The sequence below is a fragment of the Myotis myotis genome, unplaced genomic scaffold (genome assembly GCF_014108235.1).
Source record: "Myotis myotis isolate mMyoMyo1 unplaced genomic scaffold, mMyoMyo1.p scaffold_m19_p_9, whole genome shotgun sequence".
In the NCBI taxonomy this organism is placed as follows: Eukaryota; Metazoa; Chordata; class Mammalia; order Chiroptera; family Vespertilionidae; genus Myotis; species Myotis myotis.
The window spans coordinates 57,768,918-57,789,986 of NW_023416401.1; the positions used below are offsets into that span (position 1 = coordinate 57,768,918).

Here is a 21,069-nt window from a genome sequence, read left to right on the forward strand (position 1 = left end):
AGTAGCCCCTCAGTGCTCCAGTGCCATCACTGAGGCCTGCAGCCCCGTCCAGGCTGCTGGCCCGTGAGTTCAAGCTGGTTTTCCTTCGGGCATTACACAACTCACCATGTGACTGTGGGTGAGTTCCTTTTGTCTCCTGGGATCTCGGTTTCACCAACCATGAGCCTGTGGTCTCTAAGGCGCCTCTGAACTCTGACAGCTTAGTTTTGTAGATGGGCAGGCAATGAAGGCCAAAGCCTCGCTCTGCGGGAATGAATTAATCAGGAGTCTTTCGGCTACAAGAGCAGAAACCTGTGGCAAGGGGTTTAAAGGAAAAGGCGCAGCATTTATCTTCCTGTGACTGGCTCGTTTCACTCAGCACAATGCCCTCATGGTGCACCCATGTTGTCACATGTTGCAGGATTTCCTCTTTTTTAAAGCTGAGTAATATCCCACTGTATGGATCGACCACCTTGTCTTTATCTACTCCTCTGTCAGTAGACATTTCGGTTGTTTCCCATCTTGACTACTGTGAATAGTATGAGGTATCTAAACTAGTCAGATTCATATAATGAAAGAATGGAATGATAGTTTCCAGTGGCTGGGGAAGAAGAAAGCGAGGAGTTACTAATCAATGGACACAAAGTTTCAGTTAAGCAAGATGAGTAAGTTCTAAGAGATCTGATGTATAGCATTGTGCCTACAGTCAACACTACTGTGTTGTACACTTAAAGTCTGTTGAGAGGGTAGATCTCATGTTAAATGTTCTTAACACAATAAAGTAAAATCTAAAAATATTATATTGGCTCATGTAGGAGGAAGCCTGGGGATTATGGGGTGCAGGTAGGGCTGGGTCCAGGGGCTCCAGTGATGATGGCTCTCCCTAGCTCTCAGCTCAGCTTCCTCCTGTGTTGGTTTCATCCTCCTCTCTGGTATAAAGAATTGTTTTTTAATGGTGATAATGAGCCTTATTAGATCCAACTGAGAGTCCTCTAGCGCCATAACTCCAAAAGCAGGTGGCATCCTTCTGCCCCTTTAGAAGAAGCATCCCAGGCCCTAACCGGTTTGGCTCAGTGGATAGAGCGTCGGCCTGAAAGGTCCCAGCTTCGATTCCGGTCAAGGGCATGTACCTTGGTTGCAGGTACATCCCCCAGTAGGGGGTGTGCAGGAGGCAGCTGATCGATGTTTCTCTCTCATCAATGTTTCTAACTCTCTATCCCTGTCCCTTCCTCCCTGTAAAAAAATCAATAAATATATTTTTTTTAAAAGAAAAAAAAGAAGAAGCATCCCAGGGAAGATGCCAAGTAGCCTGCTGGAGTTGTGTGTCTACTCCTGTGGATGGAGGATTGGGTGGGGTCCTATGATTGGCACTCCTACCAGAAATGACGAGGAGTAGAAAGTCTTCCTTGAAGCAAGGAGGCCTGACAGCAGGAGAGAGACACGGATGGCAACGAGTTGTGCAGTCTACAGCAACAGCAACGAGTGGCAGGGCCTTCTCGGAGAGCAAGAGGAGTCTTCCAGTCACGAAAGTATGTATGCACTTAGCCCCGTGCTTGGAGCAAGGCGGTGCAGAGTCATGCGCAAATGATTCCAGCCCCTGAGAGGCAACAAGAAAAGCTCTGCACACCACCAGCCGGTGGGCACGAAGGGCCAGCGCTGTGTGTGGTTCTGGCCGTCAATGCCAAGGGGATCAGGAGGCTGTGAGAAGCCTTGGGTGGCTGGGGGAAGGAAGGATGGAGGCACGAGATGGTGTGTTAGGACTTAAAATCTGGAAAGATTGAGGACAGATGTGAAAGGTAGGAGTGGGGATGAATTAAGTGGGGCTGAGGAAAACACGGTTTTGACGGTGGCAAAATATGAAATAAAAAAACATAACGCACTGTGAAAAACCAGCACAAAACAGAAGTTAATATAGATTTCATCTTGATACAGGAATGGACTTTTAAGCATTAAAGCAATGAAAATAAATCAAATTAAGAATCAAGCTCAACATATTTGACACAAAAGGGAAAGTATACATTTCCCAAAACAGCATAAAATTAAATGGCAAATTGGAGGAAATATTTCTAATATTAAGATGTATTATGATAAGATAAATGCATATTTATTTTATTGTTTTAAATCTATTTTTATTGATTTCAGAGAGAAGGGGAGGTAGAGAGAGAGGGAGAGGGAGAGAGAGAGAGGAGGGAGAGAGAGACAGACATCAGTGATGAGAGAGAATCGCCAATTGGCTGCCTCCCACATGCCCCACATTGAGGATTGAGCCTGAAACCTGGGCATGTGCCCTGACCAGGAATTGAACCATGACCTCCTGGTTCACAGGTCAATGCTCAAACACTGAGCCATGCTGGCTGGGCAATGCATATTATTTTTAAAAACACAAAGATCCAACAGACAAATAGGCAGAGGACATAAATGAACAATTTCCAAAAGGTAAATGAACACTGAGTGGTGTAGCCTTCTTCATTTAAAATGTACCAGGGAGACTCCCACACCCCACATCCCGTTCGGTACCTTCGGTTGCTAGACTTAGGATAGAATAGGGTACTGATCCCCAGGGGTAACTGAGGCAAAGGATGTGCATTAAATCAGTCCCTCAGAGGCCCCACCCCTGGCAGCATCCTTCACTAAAGCAAATGCCTTTGCAAACTCACAGCAATTCTGGTGGGACAGGGTGAGAGGACTCCACTCAGGGAGGTGTGCCCCAGACGGGGCAGCCGCTCAGTGGCCCCAGTGGTGCCCAGGAAAGCAGAAGGAGCCTGGTTCTGGAGCAGATGCCAGCTCACCTGAGCCTGGTTGGCCCAGTGTGCCCACAGGCAGATATGAACACGAAGGACCTAGGAAGACACATTAGCAAGCTATCACGAACCAGGAGGCTAGCAGGGCGGCCCAGCACCCTTCTAAGTGGCTGACATTGCCAGTTGTCAGCTGGCAGCCTCAGATCCAACTGGTAATTATCAGGGATTATGTAACTGTCCTTATTAAGGAGTGCGGTGCGATGCAGGGCAGCGCTGGCCTCGGACAGGTGGGCTGGAATTCTGGCTCTGAGACCCGCCAGCCTGTGCCTCACCTCTCTGAGCCTTGCTTTCCTCCTCTTCCCTGAAAACCTGGTGCTCCTCCTGAGGAAGGACCTGGTGCCCAGCAGCGAGGAGGGAGGCCGCGCTCCATGCCGGCTCACAGTAATCACCTCGAAGTCCATGCAAGTTCCTGGGGAAGGTGGGCCGGGGATGCTTCTTGACCAGCACAAATTAGAAACAACAGAGGCTTCACATACCCTCAACTCTGTAAGTCACACGAACACCTGAACATCCAGTGCCACCTTCCTCACTGCCATTGGCAACAAGACCACCCACACGGGTGCTGATGGTGTGACCAGTCATCACAGCCCTCTGCCCCACCCACCACTTCTCAACAGAGCCCTCTCTAGTCCTCATACCCCAAACCTGTGACAGCCCTCCCGATCCTTCAGCATGGCCCCGCCTACCCAAATGCACATCTGGGAACAGGAGGGGCCGACCATCCCATGATGGGACAGTTGAGAGGGGACTCCTGAGGCGGAGGGACCCCAACGAGTTGGTATTCTGTTCAGATTCTGAGACTTCAGAGAAGTAGGGGTTATCAGGCTAGAAGGGCTCTTGAAAGACATCCAGTCCATCCCTCATCTGCACACCTGATACCGCTGTGATCACTCACCTCTCACCTAGATGACTGCACTCGTCTCCTAACAGGCCCCCTTGCTCCACCTGACCCATGCAGCCTACGTCCAACACAGCAGCTTGTGATCTGCTCCCATTTCACTGAGTAAAGTGCAATGTTCTTATAACAGCCCCTAAGCCAGGGGTCCTCAAACTACGGCCCGCGGACCACATGCAAATACAAATACTGTATTTGTTCCCGTTTTGTTTTTTTACTTCAAAATAAGATATGTGCAGTGTGCATAGGAATTTGTTCATAGTTTTTTTTAAACTATTGTCCGGCCCTCCAACGGTCTGAGGGACAGTGAACTGGCCCCCTGTTTAAAAAGTTTGAGGACCCCTGCTAAGCCCTGGATAATTTGGTCCCTCAGTAACCTCTCAAGTTTCCTCCCCTCTCTCAGCATACTCACCCCAGTGTTCCTCCCACACACTAGGCTTAGGTAGGCCTTCGCAGCCACATTCACTCTGCCTGGAACATTGTTCCCCCAGATACCCACACAGCTCACTTGCTCACCTCCTTCAAATGCCTCCCCATTTAAACAGCAACGTCTCCCCTCACCCTGCCAGGACTCTCAAATTCCTGTATCCTGCTCCATTTTCCCCCAGAGTATTTCTTATAACTAACACACTCTATATTCTACTTATTATGCTACTATCTGCTCCTCACCCCAGCCCCCACCCCCCGCTGGCCCGACTAGAATGTAAGCTCACAGGGGCCGGGCCGGCAGGCAGTAAGTATTGGTTGGATGAAGAGGGAAGGAAGCGAGCTCTGCCTCCCTGTAAATTACCCCTCGGGCCCCCACTCTGCACTGAAGGATGCGGAGGCCTCTTCCTTCTCCAGCTCTCAGACTCTCTGCTCTTTGGTGAAGGTCCTGCATTTTTCTCCCGCTGCTTCTCACGTGACAGCTCCCTCTCCTCAAGATGTAACTCTATCTCTCAGCATCTCCCTAGAAGTGTAGAGCCCAGACTTGAGGCAGGTAAGAATGTATGGAGGGCGGCAGAAGGAACGTACAGCCATGTGGGGAGGGAAGAAGCAAGACAACAGATCCAGGGAAGAGAGACTGGCGGAGTTTCTTTCGTGCAGGCCATCTGACACTGGGGAGCCCACTCTACTGAGGAGCCCAGTCTTCTCCGACTTCCCTTCCATCAAGCATCCTGACCGCCTGACAACCCTCAGGAACCCTCACGAGAGGTGAGCAAGGCTCCAGGACACAGGACAGAAGGCTTGGCAGGCGGGGAGGGGCTGGACACTCCCCTCCCTACTAGAGCAGGGAACAGCTGACCGGATTCCGGCTCTCATCCCACCCTCTCAGCAGGGAGGCCAGTCCACAGCAGGGCCCAGAGCTGGGGAGAGAATGAGCCCTTAGATACTGTGGACATAGAAGGGTTTTAATGAAAACAAAGCCTGCTTGAGCCAGACGTGGTAGACTCTGAGGTGAGGAAGGGCCATGGTGAAGAGAAGAGGGTTCTGGGGAAATCACGGGACCACACTCAGGATCAGCAGGTGGTTCAGGGGAGCTTCTGGGCTCTGTTCTGCTTTAAATCTGGCAGATGTGACTCAGGGATGGCCTTGTCCGTAGCGTACGCTCTGCATTTCCAGGCCCTATCCCAGTGGGGACAGCATTTTCAGTCAAGCCAATGTCTGATGAGTTGGAGAGACCAACATGTCAGGATGCCCTGCGAAGATTAAATATTTGCCAGGGGAAGACGTTGGGGAAATAATCACCGATGGTAAGAGGCAATCAGCGGCGGGGATCTCCTCCACCGCTCAAGTGGCGAGAAATCAGACAGAGTGGGGCTTGTCAGCGAGGGTTTGTCACGGGGACAGTGGACGGGGTTGGAAAGTCACAGCCTCTGCTGATTCTGTTAATAGGATAAAGCAGCCTTGCAAATAAGAGCCAGACGCCAGGAGGCCTGCATTTGAGGGAACTTAAAAATCAGGCCAGGTCCTGCCAATAGCTTTGCTTTCAGATGTGTTAGAACGGCAAGGCAGCCTGAGATCAGCGGTGCCACTGGGTCTCACTTTGGAAGGTTTCTGCCTTCCAAACACACTGCAAGTATTAAGTAATAATTGTTTTCACATTTTTTATTCATCAAAGACACATCTAGGGCTGCCAGCTGGGACAAGCAGGAGACACAGGGTCACTCCAGACCCAATCAAGAGACCTATTGTGTTTTTGACAGCCCAGCCCTATTATGCCATGTAAATGTAGTTCCCCTTTTGAAAACATTTAAAGTAACACAAGGCGTTCACTTTTAAATACCTGAGGGAGCCTGGAGAATCTATGTCAGAAACCCCAACTCCAAGCAAACGCTCTTATTTTATGCAGAAGCAGACTGAGGCCCAGAGGAGGTAAGTGGCTTGCTGCAGGTCACACAGTTGCTGTCACTAGGCCAAGGCTACATCTGGGGAAGCAGGGATTGGGCAGGGAAGGAGTAAATCACAGAGGTGCCTGCAGTGGCCTGGGTTTGACTCGTCCTCAACCCTTCCCTGCTGTGGGACCCTGGCAAAATGGCTGAAGCTCTGAGCCCATTCTCCTATCAGTAGAATGAATGGGACAATAACGATACCTATGCATATTGTGGTGAGGAGTAAGTGAAGTGAGAGAACAGAACGCTTAGTAAACAGTAGTGACGTTTCCTTCACCCGTTTGTGTATGTGGCACTGGTGGGAAGTGGTCTGTGTAGACCGAAGATCAACAAGCTTGGAGAACAGTAGCATGACCCAACTTCTAGGTGCTGCCCTGACAATGCCAGTGGGAGACAAATTCTGACCTATTGGAGCTCTGGGTACTTACCTTGCAAAGCTGTCACTTCAAGATGGTTACTCAACACTGAGGGTATCCAGGCTATATCCAGATTCACCGCCTCTCAATCCCTGCAGGGTGGGCCTCGTGAATCTGCACTTTTAAACATTATTAATAAGCCTGGCCCCTGTGGCTCAGGGGTTGAGCATCAACCTATGAACCAGGAGATCATGGTTTGATTCCCAGTCAGGGCACATGCCCAGGTTGCTGGCTCGATCCCCAGTGTGGGTCGTGCAGGAGGCAGTGGATCAATGATTCTCTTGCATCATTGATGTTTCTCTCTCCCTCCCCCTTCCTCTCTGACATCAATAAAAAAAATTACTGAGATATGTTACATACCGTAAAATTCACTTCAAAGTGTACACACTTTCAGTGGTTTTTAGTATATTCATAAGGTTGTGCAACCATCGCCCCTAATTCTAAAATCTTTCACCCCAAAAAGAAACCCTGTACTCATTTGCATCACTCCCCATTCCCTTCTCCCAGTCCCTGACAATAACTAATCTGTCTCTATGGATTTGTCTATTCTGGACAATTCAAATGAATGGAATCATAATGTGTCCTTGTATGTCTGGCTTCTTTCACTCAGCACGTTTTCCAAGTTCATCCATGGTGTAGCATAGATCAGAACTTCATTCTTTCAGAATCCACACTTTTAACAAGCTCCCCAAGTACTTCTGATGAGTAGGCTTTGGGGAGGAAAAGAACAGCAAATTCACAGAAGGTGAAACTTCTGGTTATTATACAGATACAGGGCCTCAATCCTGCCAGGTGTTTCTGTCTCAGAAGCCCCAATGGTAACACGAGGCAACGCTGGCTGCTTGCCTCCTCCTGAGACTGCAGAGGTTGGGTGAGTGTGTCTTGGTGCTCAGTAGGGAGGAGATGTGTGTCTATGGACAGTGGCCTGGCCGCTCTGGGATCTGGGCAGATTAACTGCAAAAGAGACTCACACAAGGGGATTTCGTCTCAACTCAAAGACTTTAATGTACATTATGCTCCTGGAAAAACATCTCCAAGGAAACAAGTGGAACCAGAAGGAATTCTCATTTAGAAACCTGGTGTGAGCTGCAGCCTTGGAAAACAGCACAGGGACTCTGATCATAGTACAGCTCGAGGTCAGGATGAGGGACCTGCGTGCCTGAAGGGCATGCCCTCAGGACTCCCAGGCAACGTGAGCATCATTCCTCTTGTGGCTGAAAGCTCCACAGCAGGAATGGAAAAATCTGGGCTGACCAGTCCTCTCTAGAGCCCGAATAAAGGCACTGAACTCCAGCAGGGCTGAGAAGCCTGCCCAGAGCAAGAATCTTTCTCTTGTTGAACCTCCGGGTCATCAGGAACAGCCATGGCGGCTCTGCTGAGCAACAGCGCCACGCAGGAGAGGAGGGCTGCCAAGTCCCCCTTCTGGGTCTGAGGTCTCAGAGTAGAACACGTGGGAGAGGCACGGCACTCACAAGGCCCCTGAAGTCAGGGCCACAACAGTCTTGGGGAGATTACCCGGTGGGACCTCTGGACAGGAGAAAGGAACTTAGATGGAAAAGCAAAAGCTGATGACTTGTCAGATACAACCCAACTGTCTTCTGTGTTACACCCTCCCCAGGCTGGGGCTCCTGAGTTTTCTGCGATGTATTCCCATTCAACAGGAGGCAGGTTGAAATTCTGGCTCATCTCCTCTGCCCTCTGTTTAACTTAAAAGTCACCAACTGACATCTCACACCCCTCGGCAGTCCAGGGTTTCTTTCTTTCCAACCATCTTGTGGAATACGCAGTCAGTTCTCATTCAGAAGAAAGTAGGTTGCTGCAGAGGCAGGTCTCTCCCAAGAGCTTCTGTAAGAGTCCATCCGGAAGTCAGTCATGTTAGCACCAAGGCCAGGCTGATGGGGAGCCCACGAATGTGCCTTCAGGATGGTACAGCCTCTTTGGCACTGAAGGAATGTTATGTAGTGGTGAAGGAGGGAATTCTGGTTCCATCTCTGCAGAACCTGGTGGGGCTGCTGTCCCGGCAGGTCCAGGTGAAGGGGTGAGCAGAGAGGTCAGGCTGCAGCTGTGTGGGAAGGAGTCTTCCCAGCTGAGAGCACTCCCAGTTAGCCCGTCTCCACCCCTTCAGGGAGCTCCACAACCACCGGGGCACAGTCCTCAGGCTCCGCTGCAAAGTCCCACCGAAACTTCTTGGTCAAGTGAGCTTGGAACTTTTCAGCTTTCTGCCTCAGGGTGGCATTCACAGCAATGCTGCAGGCAGAGGAAAAGAAAACCTACAGAGAACAGAGGATAAGTCACTCCTGAGAACACGGAGGGAGCCGAGAAAGCTGTGGAAATTTCCTCATGGTGCTCAGCTCTCTGGGGCGGGAAAATCAGCTGCTGGTGGCACAGGCCCAGGATACCTGCTGTGCTCCCCCAAACCAAGAAACAAGGTCCAAACCCTGCTGAGAAGCTGAGGTAGGACCAGAATGGAAAATTACTATCTTGGGCGGGGAAGACCCATTACTCTGGCCCTGCCCCTGGGGAGATCTACTGGGCACCTGGGCAGTAACTCAGAGGAAGAGGTAGTAGCTATACCAGCTGGTAGTAAAAGGACTTGGGGGGCTCACAAGCCCCTGGATCCCATAAAATGACAGGCCTTAAGCCAATGAAGTTGAATTGCTGCTCTAAACTAAATGTGCCACAGGCTGCCAGTTAGAGGTCTCTGTTCCCCTTAAAAGCTGTCTTTGATGTTCTTTTTCTAAAATTGTGATAACACAAAGCTACCATTTTAACCAATTTTTTACATTATCATTTAAAAACCTGTGTTAAATATACATAACAAAATATTTACAAATTTTAACCACTTTTAAGTGTACAGTTCAGTGGCATTAAGTATATTTGCGTTGTTATGCAACCATCACCACCATCCATCTCTTGAATTTTTTCCATCTTTCCTAAATGAAACTCTAAACCCATCTTATCTAATAATAGACAAACATGGTAATTAACCGTACCTCCGACATGCTTCCCATGGACTAATCAGGGCGATATGCAAATTAACTGCCAACCAAGATGGCGGCCGGCAGCCAGGCAGCTGAGGTGAACAGGAGGCTTGCTTGCTCCAGTGATGGAGGAAGCCAAGGTTCCCCGCCTGCCGCTGCTGGGCTCTGAGCTTGTACTCTAAGAAACAGTGTTGCAATTATAGAAGCTAAACAAACCCCAGAAACCTGCTTTCAGCCAGCTGGGCCTCAGAGCTGGAGCTGCAACAGTGTTTCAATTATAGAAGCTAAACAAACCCAGGTACCTGCTTTCAGCAGCTGAGGTCTCAGAGCTGGAGCCGAGCCTCAGAGCTAAAGCCAGCTCTCAGTTCCAGTGACAGCCATAGAAGGTAAATAAATCCCAGAATTAAAAATAAAGAAAAAAAGGAGAGGTAGGGAGCTTCAGTCACCTGCTAGCCTGAAAACGGCCCTCAGCCCCTCACCCAGACTGGCCAGGCACCCCAGTGGGGACCCCCACCCTGAAGGGGGTGTGACCAGCTGCAAACAGCCATCATCCCCTCATCCAGGCTGGCCAGGCACCAAAGCGGGACCCCCACCCTGATCCGGGACACCATTCAGGGCAAACCAGCTGGCCCCCACCTGTGCACCAAGCCTCCTATATAGTAAAAGGGTAATATGCAAACTGACCTTAACAGCAGAAGGACTGGGAATGACTGGTCACTATCACACACACTGACCACCAGGGGACAGATGCTCAATGCAGGAGCTGCCCTCTGGTGGTCAGGGCGCTCTCACATGGGAGGAGCTCTGCTCAGCCACAAGCCAGGCTGATGGCTGCCAGTACAGCGGTGGTGGTGGGAGCCTCTCCTGCCTCCTCAGCAGTGCTAAGGATGTCCGACTGCAGTTTAGGTCTGCTCCCCGCTGGCAAGTGGACATCCCCCGAGGACTGCTGGGCTGCCAGAGGGATGTCTGATTGCCATCTTAGGCCCAATCCCCCGGGGAGCGGGCCTAAGCCAGCAGGTGGTCATCCCCTGAGGGTCCCAGACTGCGAGAGGGCACAGGCTGGGCTGAGGGACCCTCCTCCCCACCCCGAGTGCACAAATTTTTGTGCACCGGGCCTCTAGTCCTAGCTATAAAAGATATGCAAATTGACCATCACTCCAACACACAAGATGGCCGCCCCCATGTGGTCAAAGATGGCCACCACAAGATGACCTGCAGGGGAGGGAAGTTGTGGGCGATCAGGCCAGCAGGGGAGGGCAGTTGTGGGCGATCAGGCCAGCAGGGGAGGGCAGCTGTGGGTGATCAGGCCTGCAGGGGAGGGCAGTTAGGGGTGACCGGGCCAGCAGAGGAGAGCAGTTGGGGGTGGGGGACGACCAGCCCTGCAGAGAGAGAAGTTGGGGGGAACCAGGCCTTCAGGGGAAGGCAGTTAGGGGTAACCAGGCTGGCAGGGAAGGGCAGTTGCAGGGAAGTTGGGGGGGATCAGCCCTGCAGGGAGGGCAGTTGGGGGGACCAGCCCTGCAGGGAGGGCAGTTGGGGGGACCAGCCCTGCAGGGGAGGGAACAGTTAGGCATTGATCAGGCTGGCAGGGGAGTGATTAGGGCAGCCATGGGCAAACTACGGCCCGCGGGCCGGATCCAGACCGTTTGAAATGAATAAAACTAAAAAAAAAAAAAAAAAAAAAAAAAGACCGTACCCTTTTATGTAATGATATTTACTTTGAATTTATATTAGTTCACACAAACACTCCATCCATGCTTTTGTTCCGGCCCTCCGGTCCAGTTTAAGAACCCATTGTGGCCCTCGAGTCAAAAAGTCTGCCCACCCCTCGGTTAGGGGGTGATCAGGCTGGCAGGCAGAAGCAGTTAGGGGCAATCAGGCAGGCAGGCAGGCAAGCGGTTGGGAGCCAGCAGTCCTGGATTGTGGGATCCCTTGAGGAGTCCTAGATTGGAGAGGGTGCAGGCTGGGCTGAGGGACACTCCTCCCCCCATGAACGAATCTCATGCACCGGGCCTCTAGTTAAATAATAATTCCCTATTTCCCCTTCCCCCAGCCCCTGGCAGCCACCACTCTACTTTCTGTCTCTAGGAATCTGAATATTCTAGGTACCTCACATATGTGAAATCATACAGTACTTAGCCTTTTGTGACTGACTTATTTCACTTAGTATACTGTCCTCAAGGTTCATTCATGTTGTAGCTGTGTCAGAATTTCCTTCTTCTTGAGGCTATCCCATTGTATGTCTATACCACATTTTGTTTTCCATTCATCTGTCAATGGCCATTTGGGTTATTTCTACTTTTTGGCTATTGTAAATAACACTGCTATGAACGTGGGTGTAAAAATATCTCTTAGAGTCTCTGCTTTCAATTCTTTGGGGTACATATCCAGGAGTTCCTGGATTGTTAAAAAATTCTGTTTAATGTTTTGAGGAACACTATACTTTCTTTCACAGTGGCTACATCATTTTACATTCCCATCAGCAATGAACAAGGCTTACAATATCTCCACATCCTTGCCAACATCTGTTATTTTCTGGTTTTTCTGGATAGTGGCCATCCTAATGGGTGTGAAGTGGCACTTCATTGTGGTTTTGATTTGCATTTCCCCAATGATTAGTGATGCTGAACATTTTTTCATGTATTTATTTGGCCATTTGTATATATTCTTTGGAGAAATGTCTATTTAAGCCCTTTGCCAATTTTTAATCAGTTTTTTTGTTGTTGTTGCTGCCGAGTTATCAGTAGGAATTCTTTATATATTCTGGATAGTAATTTTCTGTTTTAATGTTCTTTTTTGTTGTTTTTTAGTCATTCCTCAGTTCAGGATATTTTTTCCATTGATTTTTAGAGAGAGTGGAAGGGAAGGGGGAAGGAGCGAGCGAGGGAGAGAGAGAGAGAAAGAAAACATCAATGTGAGAGAGACACATCAATTGGTTGCCTCCCACATGGGCCCCAACAGGGCTGGGGGATCATCCTGCAACCCAGGCATGTGACCTTGACCAGGAATCGAACTCAGGACCCTCCAGTGTGCAGGCATTCTAACCACTGAGCAATGCTGGCCAGGGCTTGACATTCTTTTTAATTCAGTTTCATCTAATATAAACGTGGGAGGGGGCAGAACAGTAATTTTCTCTATATCTGAAACTCTATTCTGGATTGTCCTAGATCCCAACCCCTTCTAAGAATAATAGCAAACCCATTATTCCTCCTATTATTTTGCTCTTTTAAAAGAAGTTTAAAAAATATCCCAATAGATCCTCAAAATGCCGAGGGAAGACACACTTGAATGCCTATTTTTTAGAAATGGAGGCTGAGAGAAATTAAATGATTGAATCAAAGTTACCCAGAAAGGAAGTAGTAGTTTTTCCAAGACTACCTGTTAGCTCCCCACTGGACCACCCCACAGACACAGGAGCATGAGGGTGGAAGATCTTTGATCCACAGACCACCACGGAAGGACTCTGGGCTCCAGGGGCCTTGACCTGACAAAGGTAACAGGTATACTCTGTGGCTGATTCCTTGGACAACGCCCTTTCTACCTGCTTCTTTCTGTGAGCGGGAGCAGCAAGGCCATTTGCAGTGGTCTTTGTTCGGAGCCATTTTGTTGGAGTGGTAGCAGGGAGAGAAGTGATGGGGGGGGGGGCAGGGAGCAAAAGGGAGGTTTACAGAATTTGGTTTCATTAACTTGGGAATCGACTAAATAGAGGAGCGGGAAGCATAGCCACAACAAAGTACCAGATCAATAACTAATTAGAGGGGTTGTATGAGCTTGGTGGCGAGAGGGCAGTGGGGAAGCTGGCGGCCTGTCTGTAGGCAGCTAATAGAGCATGCCATGGAGCACTCAATAGGGAGCCCAGCTGAACTCTGGGGAGGGGCCTGGTATGGGGAGCAGAGAAGCCTGTTTCAAACAACACTAGCTCCAAAGGCCCCACACACCCATGAGTCTGTCCTCAGAGGTCCTGGGGAACCTGCTAGCTGAATTATCAAAAGCCTCCTCTTGCTCCCCTCCTTACTTAGTAAATGATACTATTCTCTCTGCAGCCCTTCCACCCACACTGAACAGTGGTCCAAACATGCTCTACTGCCTCTTCTGAGCCTCTACACACACATGCTTTTCTCCTACTTGTAACACCCTCCCACCTGTTTTTTTCTCCTTCGTCTAGCTCATTTCTACTAGTAACTCAGGCTCAGCTCACCTATCACCTCCTTTAGGGTGTCTTCCCAGACCAAGGATGGAACAGGTGCTCTTCTATGCTCCCCCAGTGCTCAGAGTTACCGTGATCACATCCTCAACCTCATTTAGGTAACAGTCCATTTATAGCTGAACTCTCCCAAGAGATGAGGAGCAACTCCAAAGCAATGACTTTTTTTTTTTAAATTATGTGACAGTCCTGGACAGAATTAGGGACTCATCCTGGGGAGGAGGTGGCTTATTTACTAGGCCCCTGCATGCCACCAAGCTCATAAACCACCTACTTGAGACATGCCTCTTATAAAAGTCCAAGCTGAAATGAACTGCTCTAACCCCTGTCCCCTTAGCACTGTGCCTGAGCTGCCATTCTGGCATTTCTCACAGTGCTTGCAACGTGTGTTCTTATGAGTAGGGAATGAGTCCGAATTATCCATGTGTTCCACATGGCATATCACCTGGCACAGAGTTAGGGCCCATAGGATATTCACTGAAAGATTAATGAGATGTAAGGACTGCCCTGCATTTGGCAATGGCCAGCAGTGAGAGGTTGGAACAGGCTGGGCCCATACTCATCACTCATCCTTCCCACCCATTTCTCCAACACTGCCTGGTAGTAAAATCAACCAGAAGCAGGTAACTAGAAGCCTTCAGTCTGAAAAATAAGGTTTCTAATTTGAAAAGTGTTTTGAACTTTTTAAAGAACTTGTCAATCTAATCTTTACTATAAACCTGGGAGGTAGAAGGACAGGAAATGACTATTCCCATTATACAGATGAGAACAGTGATAAATGCTGAGCAAGTAAGTGATAAATATTGAGCAAGAAGATCCAGTCCAAGGAAAGAAATCTCAATCCTTTTTCCCTACCAAGACCTTCTTCTTCTGTTGATGCAGATTTGATATATCCTTCGTATGTTTAGCATTGCCCTGGGGAGCCCAGGGGCTTGGCGACCAGGTGCTTCTGGAACTGTCCCCTCTGCAGGCCTCCAGGATCCAGGGCACAGGCCCGGTTGACTTTTTAAAAAAATTGACTTTAAAAAAAATCAGCATTATTGCGACATAATTTACATACAATTAAATTCACCCATTTTAAGTGTTCGATTTGTTTTGACAAATGCATACACCCATGCAGCCACTATATGATATAATCAAGATTGATATATACTTAGTTTTTCTTTTTCCAGTTCTATGAGTTTGAAGGACCATATATAATCACCATTAGGACACTGAATAACAAACACCCTTGTGCTGACCTTGGTGATCAAACCCTCCCTTACCCCTCGCCTCTGACATTCACTGACCTATTCTTATTTTTATTCATATAGTTTAAAAACTTGATATTTTAAAAACTCACAATTCAGAAAAGGAGATGTTTAGACAATACCTAGTTTCAATCAATAATTTACTTTCTTTTATTTTTAGATTAATTTGTAATGATCTGGTTATTTTATCAAAGTGAAATCAAGTAAACATTTTTAGCATCACTGAGAAATGAATCCTCTTAATATAGGAAGATTAATACTGGGTATTTAAAAAATATTTTGAAATAGGATAACAACATTACACAAACAACTGCATTTATTAGTACATCCACTGGGTATTTTTTCTAAATATAAAAAGGTATTACTACTTTTATCACTAAGTCTGTATATTATAAAATCATAAATTACTTCAGTTAGAAATTTAAAAGCCTTCTTTTAGGCCCAAGTTAAATAGAGTTCATTCAGGTCAGCTGAGAAATTTAAAATACCAAGGTAGGTAGCTGAGTCACTATCTTATCCTACTTTTTTGGCTAGACAAAAAGGATGAAATTTCCAATTTTTTCAATTCCCAAATGGTTTTTCAACTTAGACTAAAACAAGCCAGAGATAGGACATTTTATTTCTACTTGCAGAAGAAGAAAGTGGTGTTAAAAGCAAGACTATCACTTCACAATAATTGCCAGGAAAGTGAAAAGCAGTGGGAATAATTCTGAGATCAGTTTAAAGAATTTGGGATGTTTTGTCTGGGGCCCTAATATATGAGAGCTCACCGCAGGCATTAGAATCAAAGCTCAGCCCTGCCACCTATTAGCTCTGGTCATCTTGGGAAAAATTATGTGACTTTTGTGATCTTACTTCCTCATGTATAAAATGGAAGTATAGCCTTAATTTTGAGCATTGCTTTGAGGGCTAAATGAGATAATGCACAGTAAGTGTAAAAAAGTAATAGACAGCTGATGGCAGGAGGTTTGGGAGTAGGTAGGTGAAATTTATCATAAATGGTATGATGATAAAAATACTATAGACATCATTGTCAGAGCCAACATTTTTTCTCAAGAGTTAAAGATGGACACTGGCATTTAGAATACTCACAAGAAATAAAGCTAGAAAGCATATATGGCCTATTGTGACTAAAAGTATTTTTAAAAAACAGGTTATGTGACTATATGCCTAAATGCTATGCAATCAGCAATAAGAATTCTTATTTTGCACATAACTCATTTTCTAATATACTATTAAATTCAGATTATCTTTTCATTGGTTTTAAACAAATTGTGGTGACTCAAGTAGCTTTAAATAAAAGAAAAAACTGTATCTATTTTTGTAAAACAAATAATTTTTATTCAAGCTAAATCCATGGGATTTGTAAAAACCAGTGACATTTATTCAAAAGGGCCTCTAATGGCAGAGGCCATTACATGGTTGCCTTTAAGTGCTAACACACACAAACACCAGCCCCTCTCCACGGGTAGTAGCCATTTAAGCTCCTAAGTAAGAAAGCCAGTTCCACTTACTTGACTACCTGGGGGGAGAGCAGGCGGCTGGCTAAGGAAGGCTTTTATGGGCTGATTCATTCAGTCAAACACCCCGAGTGAGTGAGTGAGTGCCTCTGTGTGGGGGGACTGAATTCTCACTGCCAAGATGGCACCAACTTAACTTTCCATTAAAAAAAGAAGTTTTATAATATCCTTCTCTACATTGTGCCTGTTGAAATCTCAGTCATCCTTCAAGCTCATAGTCAAATGCCATCACCCCCCGCCCACACACACACACCTTTTGCAAAAGCCATTCCTGATCCTCTGTCCCCTCAAATCTCAACCACAGTCTGAATTAACCAATTTCTCCTAATGCCCTTTGATTAGAATTCACTGTTTACATCTATCACATTAGGGCCATCTACATTGCCATAGGAATTATACTCATTTATCTAAAAACAACAAATAACACAAAGATGTAAGTGCTAGGCCTTAACCAGGTGTTTAAAATAAACAGGATGAACAAAACAGGCTTTGGGTGAAAGTTCAAGGCTCAGTGGGGCAGTCAGGCCGACAATATGTAAATTTCAGCAAGTACAGCTTGTGCATATAATATTGACAAGTACAAAGCAGGCTAACAGTATGGAAAGGAGAGAGATCAGGTGTGGCTTCATAGAGTGGGTTGTTTTGAGGGCATCTCATAGGGTAAACAAGTACTCACCAGGCAGAGGGAAAGTCAGGTTCAGTTAAGAAGGCATGACACTTTATACCCATGTCTTTATCCGTCATGCCAGAGGGAAAGTTCTAGAGATCTGCTGTGCTTATAATTAACAATATGTTCTACACACTTAACAATCTGTTAAGAGGGTAGACCTCTTGTTATGTGTTAGTTTTTTACAGCAAATTTTTTTTTAAAAGAAGGCATGAAACAGGACAGCATGTCTGGGAATTTGCAAGGAGACCAGGTCACTGGAGTTGATGGAGGAAAACAGGGAGACGAAGGAGAAGCTAGAGTACAGGTTAGGAGTCAGAAGAGATCGGGTCTTGTGACCCATATTTGGGCTTTTAACTTTCTAGACAATGAGGAGTTGCAGAGAAATAGGATCAGATGTGCATTTTAGAGCAGCAACTCAGATGGCAAAGTGGGAGACAAGGTAGGCATGGAAGTTGACAGACTGATGCAGCCTAGATGAGACCAAAAGGTGTGGGTTAGGGAAATGCTACCAGGCAGGGCTGCCTTCTAAACACATTGCTTTCTAGAGTTATTTGGTTAATTCATTTATTTACTTTCCACCAAAATATAAGTGGAAAGTCAGGGACTCTGTCTGTCTTGCTCACAGCTATATTTCTAGTCTTGTCAGGTGCTCAGGAAATACCTGCTAAATCAATGAACAAATCTCCTGAGGGCAGGAACCCTGGCTAATCCGCAACACTTTCAGGAGAATATTGTACTTAACCCTTTGCGGTCGTTTGTCTACTCTCAGCCACCAAAGCTTTTTTACCGTTCTGGTCGTATGTCTGCTCTCAGCCACCACAGCAAGGAACCGTACGAATCTTAACTCTATTCATTCATGTATCAGTTCATAATTTCTCTGAAAGCTCTTAAGTGTCTAAGCGACCTTGTCACGAACCAAAACATTGCCCCGACAAATCGGAGATATCGAAACTCAATATAAACAAACGCGGTCGTTCCACACTCGCCATGCAAAACACCGTGGCGAGTCAGTCGCCTTTTGAGAGTGAAGAAATCAACAAGCTTCGGAGATACTTCGCAGAATTTCAAATAAAGCTTTACAAATTACGTTTAACTGTAATTAGGCATTCTCGCTTGTTAAGATATTTCAAAATAATACTCCAAAATGGCAAAAAGAAAGTTACCGAAAGAAGTGTACTGCGAATCTGAAAGTAACGATGAAGAGTTTTATTTTGGCACCTTGAATACTGACTCTGACGTAGAAAGTGATAACGTTTGTAGTGATTCTACTAGTAGTGACGTAGTTCCAAAAAAGAATTAATAAATCTTGTTTATCCTTCATAATCTTGCATGTTATGTATCACTGCTCTTTCAATGGAAATTAATTCCGACCAGTACGACACCCATGTCCAAATTTAATACGACCGCAAAGGGTTAAAGAAGGATGCTCACAAACATGCGTTGATTTATTTTTTTTTAAAGGCACGTGTTTTGGATTTTTCCAAATAACGACATCAAATTTTCTTGGTGAAAAGTCCAAAGGCAGAATTCTTCCACCCATCAGCTTTTCATACCCCACCGAGGCATCCAGCTGGGCTCTTTCTACTTCGTAAATCATTGCTAGCAACAAAGCCTCAGCAATTAGAGCTCAGCTGTTGGCTGTGCTGACAATGGTTAGAACAGCCAGCAACAGTGTGGCCCTCCTGTTTGTGCGACAGCATTAATGCACATCATGAGGGTTGCACATATTCCTGTGGACCATAACCACTGCCAGAAGCAAGTTAGCAGGCTGATGCCTCCTACTCTTCCATAACCCACAACCCAGTAACTTTGGTGGGGATTTTCCCCCCAGAGGAAAAGGATTTAATTTCTCTTTTATATTAAGAACCAATAAAAGGGCAGTTTTATAATTCATCTGAATTGGAATACACCAGATTCAAGCCATCAGCTTGACTGACTCATCCCCATGGTCTGCACAAGCCCTCCAGCTGCCAGAGTTTCAAGCCAGCTGCCTGCTCGCAGGGACTCTTCCAACAGTACATTGGTTTTAGAAAAGTGCTCTGCACCTCTAAGAAACAGGCATGACGGTGTCTCCACTACTATCTATCAGGAATCCTTTGGGGGTTGGGGGCTACATTGTATTCAATATGCAGGCCTGAATATAAATGTACAAATCCTGACTCTGCCACTTACCAGCTGTGTGAACTTACATAAATTACTTAACCTTTCTGAGTCTGTGTTCTCATTTTTGAAATGGAATAATCCTATCTGCCTTACAGCGCTCCAGAGAAATCAAATGAGGAAACCCATCGCGTATGATAAACATGGTGCCTGATACCCAACAGGCACTTAATGAATGTTCAGTCCCTTATCCTGCGTGGGAGTGAGAGGGAGGTCAGTGAATAGCCACCTTGTAAGGAGCAGGGCTTGTGGGGGTCTCACATACAGGGAGGAAAAAGCAGTTCATGGACCAGAAAATATGGAAACTGACAGTTTGCAGCTCTGCCTCTTCTATACTTGAGAAAGTTAGGAAATGTGAGTGACAGAGGCTGTCCCAAGAACATAAAGGAAGCTAATCTGTTTGCAAAGGGAGGAAATAACACAGGATGAAGATTGTGAGTTTTTTGAAGCTTCTTCCCTAATTACCACTCATAATGAAAATTTAATTGCCAACTTAAAAGCAAATTTCACTTTTTCCCTCAGAAAATCTCTGCAGAAACTGGCACATTTGGTTTGACACAGGAAATCAAAGTTACTTTAATGCTGAAATGAGATCTAAAGAGCTGCAGATGTTTCCCTGGGAGTAACAAGCTTCCAAACTCTGTCCTCCTGGGTTGCAGCTATGGCTACAGAGAAAAGGAAAAACTGTTCTGAGCTGAGTAACTCAAAGGGGTGGAGGTGATTCAAATTCCAAGTACTCCAGTGCTAGGCACTCTGGGGGCAAGTGGGGAGAGGGTGGCACAGAGAAAGGGTATCTGGCATCAAGGAGTTTCAATCAAGTAGGAGAGGGAACCAGGAAACAGCCTAAGATTAGGAAACCAAAATTAAGAAACTTTGGGTCACGAAAGAACAGCAAGAAACAAAAAGGTAACCCTTCTCAGGATGCAAGAGACTGCTCACCTGTAACGTGCTGGTGAGGAAGTTGTTCTGGGAGACAATGTCCACAAAGAAGTCGGGGGGGATCTCGCCGAGCTGGTGGTACAGGATGGAGATGAGGTTGACGTAGAGAGTGTGGTGCTTCACCATGGCTTCCTCAGAGCGGCACAGGAGGTTCAGGAGCTGCTTCCAGTGCTCGAAAGCCTCATACACGTTCCCCAGCAGGAAGCACACAAAGGCAAACTGAAGTTCACCTGAAAGGCACAGAGGAGAAAGGATCCTCAGGGAGGAGATACCTGCTGACTCTACAAGCCTGACAGTTCCACTGGACCTCAGCAAGGGGGGACCGGGGGGTCTTTTCTCCTTGTCACTCCTGCGGAGACCAGCATGGGGTCTGGCAACAAGCTGGTCCTTAATAAAAGTTTGCTGAACTGCTATAAATTTGGATTTTTGTAAAATCAAACTGCAAGAGAAGAGGTACACCTAGTATTTGCCTGGCATTTAAAGATTTTACAAAATGTGCTCAGGGATATCATGCCAAGTGGACCCCAAACCTGGCTGCCTATCAGAACTACTAGAGGAGCTTGCTAAAAATAAAGCAGCCCAAGCCTCACCCGCAGAGATCCTGGCTGAGGATAGATGATCTGTAACTCTAATTCTGATGCAGATAATCTGCTACAGGTTCAGGGAAATGCTGTATTACACCATGTAATCCTCAGCCCAACTCCTCAAGGTGGTCAAGGAAAGGTGGTATTTGCCTTATTTTATACATGAGGTCAAGGGACTTGCACAAGGTCACACATCTAACCCTTAGGAATGTGAACAATGAAAAGGTAAAATAGATTTTCTATTGGCTGGGCACTGTTCTAGAGCCTCCCAGAGGAGGAAAATTTGGGAGGACTTGCTCCA

At 46.7% G+C, this 21,069-nt stretch overlaps 1 protein-coding gene across 5 annotated transcripts in view; it reads right to left on the bottom strand.

The window, feature by feature from the left end:
- Nucleotides 1-21,069, bottom strand: part of AAR2 (AAR2 splicing factor) — a 58,574-nt gene that overhangs the window by 30,879 nt on the left and 6,626 nt on the right. For 3 of the 5 annotated variants that reach the window (XM_036322301.1, XM_036322299.1, XM_036322302.1), the window contains exons 3-4: nt 20,185-20,414; nt 8,566-8,733 (exon numbers count right to left, since the gene is read on the bottom strand). In XM_036322301.1, the coding sequence (XP_036178194.1) occupies nt 8,566-8,733; nt 20,185-20,414 (398 nt within the window). Of the gene's footprint in view, nt 1-7,443; nt 8,734-20,184; nt 20,415-21,069 lie in introns of those variants that run through there. The other 2 variants (XM_036322300.1, XM_036322303.1) reach the window with 2 other exon arrangements.